At 46.0% G+C, this 4,672-nt stretch overlaps 1 protein-coding gene across 1 annotated transcript in view; it reads left to right on the forward strand.

Moving 5' to 3' along the window:
* The first annotated feature begins 1,044 nt into the window (after positions 1–1,044).
* The window catches only part of PPIL4 (peptidylprolyl isomerase like 4), a 46,484-nt gene continuing 42,856 nt past the window's right edge, over positions 1,045–4,672 (forward strand). The window contains exons 1-3 of the mRNA XM_019527191.1: positions 1,045–1,154; positions 4,135–4,202; positions 4,288–4,352. Coding sequence (XP_019382736.1) covers positions 1,085–1,154; positions 4,135–4,202; positions 4,288–4,352 — 203 coding nt within the window. The 5' untranslated portion in view covers positions 1,045–1,084. The remainder of the gene's footprint in view (positions 1,155–4,134; positions 4,203–4,287; positions 4,353–4,672) is intronic.

Raw genomic sequence — 4,672 nt, forward strand, 5'->3', positions numbered from 1 at the left:
TCCAAATCACTGATGAAGATATTGAACAGTGCAGGCCCAAGGACCGAGCCCTGTGGGACCCCACTTCCCACGTCCTTCCAGGTCGAGAAGGACCCATCCACTACCACCCTCTGGGTGCGACTCTCTAACCAGCTGGCAACCCATTGGACTGTATGGGTGTCTACGCCACAGTCCCCCAGCTTCCTAATGAGAATGGGGTGAGAGACAGTATCAAAAGCCTTCCTGAAGTCTAGGAAAACTATATCCACTGCCACCCCTGCATCCGATGATTTAGTGACCTGGTCGTAAAAGGCCACTAGGTTGGTCTGACAGGACCTGCCGCTGATGAACCCGTGCTGGTTGCCCCTGAGCATGCCGTTCCCTGCTGGTTTCTAGTTTCAAGTGGAGAAAAATCAGCGTTGCTTCCACATGTGAGGATGCACCTCACTCTCTGCACCTCTTTTTCATACTTCTACATCTGCCCACCGATGGGAGCTACATTAAAGTTGGTGGAGGGGGAAATGGACCTGGCACCTCTAAACCACAACTGTGGAGAGAGGGGTGTTGGCTGTAATTCTGTTGGTCTAGGGACATAGGCTAGCAAGGTTCTTTGGGCAGATGTGATATCTTATTAGACCAACTAAATAGTTGGAAACATTGTTCTTCACAAGCTTTGCAGCACAAACCCACTTCAGGCATTGGGAGTCTCAGACATTCAGGGTCTGGGCCTGAATGCTTGCAAATAATTTTTTTTCCCAACTATTTAGTTGGTCTGATAAAAAATATTGCATCTACCCAAAAAACCTTGCTTGCCTAACTGAGCCTGCTAGCAGGAAACAGATACACCTTCCGACCCTAGACCTAGGACAGAGGACCAGCTACCGCCTTGGGCATGCGCACTGAAGGCACAGGGGACACAGGCTTTGCCCCCGGACAGCCCCGCCCCTCCCTGCGTCCTCCAATGCGCTGCACACCGTAGCCCTCCGCAGCGCAACCGATAGGGGGCTCTTGTCACGCCTGAGGGGTGCGTGTGCGCATGCGTGGAGCGCTTCACCCGGGCGCAGGTGGGGGAGGGGGAAGCGAAGGTGGAGGGTGGTGCCGGGCTATGGCGGTGCTGCTGGAGACCACGCTGGGCGACCTCGTGATCGACCTGTACACGGAGGAGCGGCCGCGCGGTGAGGCGGGGGCAAAGGGAAAAGAGCCAAGGGCCGGGCTAGCCACGGGACGACTGATCAGAACCGCGCTATTACCAACCGCCACTCACGCCATTAAAGGCCGGGAAGCGCTGCGCATGCGCGAGGGGGTGGCAGGCCGAGACTGGAGGGTGTTTTGAGCCGCCCGTGGCGGGCGAGCTGGCTGCGCCTGCGTGGTGGCTGAGTTCTGACGTAGGAAACAGCTGGGGGACAGAGAGAGTCATAGACGTGATGGTCCGTGGGACAGGGGCAACCAACCTGAATGGATAGGCCAAGGAGAAGAAAGTGGGGTAGTGGATTAGGCAGGGAGCAGAAAGCAGAGCAGTGGATCAGACAGAGTATGAATTGGGAAGGGAGCCCAGGGCATGGAGCAGAAAGCAGAACAGTGGGTTAGGTGGGGAGCAGAAAGCAGAGCGTGGACTGGACAGAAAGGGCAGTGGGTTGGGCAGGGAGCACAGCACATGGAGCAGAAAACAGAGCAGTGTATCAGGCAAAGTACTGAGTACTGGGCAGAGCTGCAGATAACTGGGCTTATTTCACCTGGGGAAGAGAAGACTGGGGGATTCAGTGGTAGCCTTCAGTTGACGAGAGTCTAGCAGGGGGCAGTGAAAATGGTTCGGGGTCTGGGGCCCATGACTTTTGAGGTGAGGTTGAGGGAAGTGGGTTTATTTAGTCTGCAGAAGAGAAGACTGAGGGGGGATTAAATTGCAGCTTTCAACTACCTGGAGGGGGTGGGGATCAAAAGAGGATGGTGCTAAACTGTTCTCAGTGGTGGCAGGTGACAGAACAAGGAGCAATGGTCTCAAGCTGCAGCAAGGGAGGTTTAGGTTAGATATTAGGAAAAACTTTCTCATGAAAAGGGTAGTATAGCACTGAACAGGCAGTCTAGCGAGGTGGTGTAATCTCCATCCCGGGAAGCTTTCAAGACCAGCTAGACAAAGCTTTGTCTGGGATGGTCTAGTTGGGGATGGTTCTGCTTTGAGCAGGTGGTTGGACTGGATGACCTCCTGAGGTCCCTTCCAACCCTCATTTTCTATGATTCTGTGATAACGCAGGGAAAAGGGCTCAGAGTGTCATTCAAGGAGGGCATGCAGCTTAATTTGTGGCATACCTGCCAACAAGTTTGGCCTCCATTGGTCCAGGATTTATACTAGAGGAAGAGATTGTTTTTCGTGCTGTCTTGGCCCAACTGTATAGTTATCATTTATACATATAGTTACCGCCTTGGGATACCAAGTATGCCTCTTCAGGCTCTGGCCTGAGGAACAGCTGATTAGTGCCCAGAAGCTTGTCAAATTTCTCTCCCAGCTATGCAGTTATTCAGATAAAAGATGTCACCAAAACCCCTTTGCTTTTAGGGAGCTCCTCTTAGAAACCAGGTTCAAAGGGGAGGAATTGATGTAACTCAGCAGCTTGAGCACTGATTTCACAGGATCTGAATTCACAGAAACCCTGCTAGAAAACAGCTTGGTTGTCTCTTGTTTTTTATTTATACTTTGAGCCCTTTTTCTAAAGAAAGGGCATATTTCCTTGTTTGGTAAGGATTAGAGCATGTTTTTGCAGGCAGATGCAGCATTTATACTAAGTTTGGTTCTCCTTCCCTCTCTAAGCAGGAGGACACACTACACCTAGTACATTAAGCCAGTGGGGACAAGCCTTTTTGGCAGGTGTGCCACAAAGTATACCTTGTGTCCTTCCGAATGCCACTCCAATCCCTTTCCCCTGCCTGATGTACTGCTCTGCTTTCTACGTACTGCCCTATCTCTTGCCCCATCTCTGCTCTGCCATGTAGCACATGCAGAAGCACTACACAGCAGTAGCACATTTGTCTAAGGTCAGACACCCCTAATTTAAGCAATAGTTTATTTATTTTTGAATAATGTGCTGTTATTCAGAATCCTGAACACATTTTTATTGTTCTAGGAAATACTGAATGACTTGTCTTACATAACATATAACTTTTTGTTCAGGAGTTGCATCAAGCCACAGCAGAAATTAAAATTGAAATGCACAAAACAGTGAAAGTAGGTTTTTATTAAATAAAACAATTTTAAATATGCTGGACATGTAGGGGGGAAAGGAAATCCCCAAATGTCTCACATTAAACTAGCTAACTTAATGAAAGTATTGTAGTTAGTGAACTGATCTTATGGTTGCCATATCCTTCAAGATTTTGGAGCAAGTAAATCTCTTCAGAGGCCTCATTTTTAGTATCCTGTTGGTTTCTAAACTTTGGCAGCCAATGTCAACTTCTTCAATATTATTTAATATCTATGATTCACAGATTTTAATAAAGATGGATCTTTGATTTAGATTGTCATACTTTCACATTTCATTTTAGATAGGATTATGTTTTAAGAGGAATAACATTTCATATAGATTTTGATTCCAGTTTAAGCCTATTTTTATTTTGAAAAATAATTCATTTTTGCAGTTAGGATATACATAAGTAGAAGGGATTTGGGATGTGAAAAGCTTGTGGTGGTGAAGTTAAATGTGCAAGTTTTTTGTATATAGGCCTTAGGTTCCATGTATAATTTCTAGTGGATGTGGATTTTTATTACTTAAGTTTTTTTCTTATTTATATACCTCAGTTCTTATCAGGAATCAAGTTGTCATACTACACACAGTAGAAATCTTGGTTTATACATCAAAATACCAAGTAAATGCATTAGCTAGTAAATTGAAAGGCCAACTATGACTCTGTCCCTGGGAAGTGTTATTTAGGAAAGCCTGGAAACAAGGGAAGGGAAATAGATGTAGCTGCTTGTTGTACAAATAGCATATAAAATCCTAGCTATGACTGGTGAATTTAGGTTCTAGGAAGAGAGCTGTTCCTTAGATGTACATAAGTGCTCAGAGAATAAGAAAATACTAATACAGGTTATAAAAAAATCTGTGCGCAAATTTAATTATTAATAGAATTTTGTTTCCTACTAAGTTTTGGTACAATTTCTTACAGCTTGTCTGAATTTTCTGAAGCTTTGCAAAATCAAATACTACAATTACTGCCTAGTTCATAATGTACAGGTGAGTGTATAATGGACTTTTTTTTTTCTTCTTTGTCTAAACTTACAAGTACCCAGACTAATTGCTTTGCACTTTGCTGTTATAGAGAGATTTTATTATACAAACTGGTGACCCCCAGGGGACTGGACGTGGAGGGGAGTCTATTTTTTGGTGAGTAAAACATGTTTTTGTAGCTAAAATGAAGTGATCTAGCACTTGACCCCGTTTAGACTTGCTTAGCTGCCTTCAGCAGGCAGGATTCACTGTTGGGATATAAGGTCTTCTCCTTTTGAGGGTGCAGACAGACATGTGCCCCATTCTAACTCCCCATTCAGACCCTCATTCTAACATAAAGCACCATGAGTTAGAGTGCCTCCCTCAACCCAACAGACATTTACCTGATGGATCATGGGGCAGAAGAGAATGGAGTCTGCCTCGACCAGCCCTCCTGGCCAACAGGATATAGCCTACCTGCACTGTCCCTCTTCCCA

The sequence above is a fragment of the Gavialis gangeticus genome, unplaced genomic scaffold (assembly GCF_001723915.1).
Source record: "Gavialis gangeticus isolate Ggan-Ray unplaced genomic scaffold, GavGan_comp1, whole genome shotgun sequence".
Lineage (NCBI taxonomy): Eukaryota > Metazoa > Chordata > Crocodylia > Gavialidae > Gavialis > Gavialis gangeticus.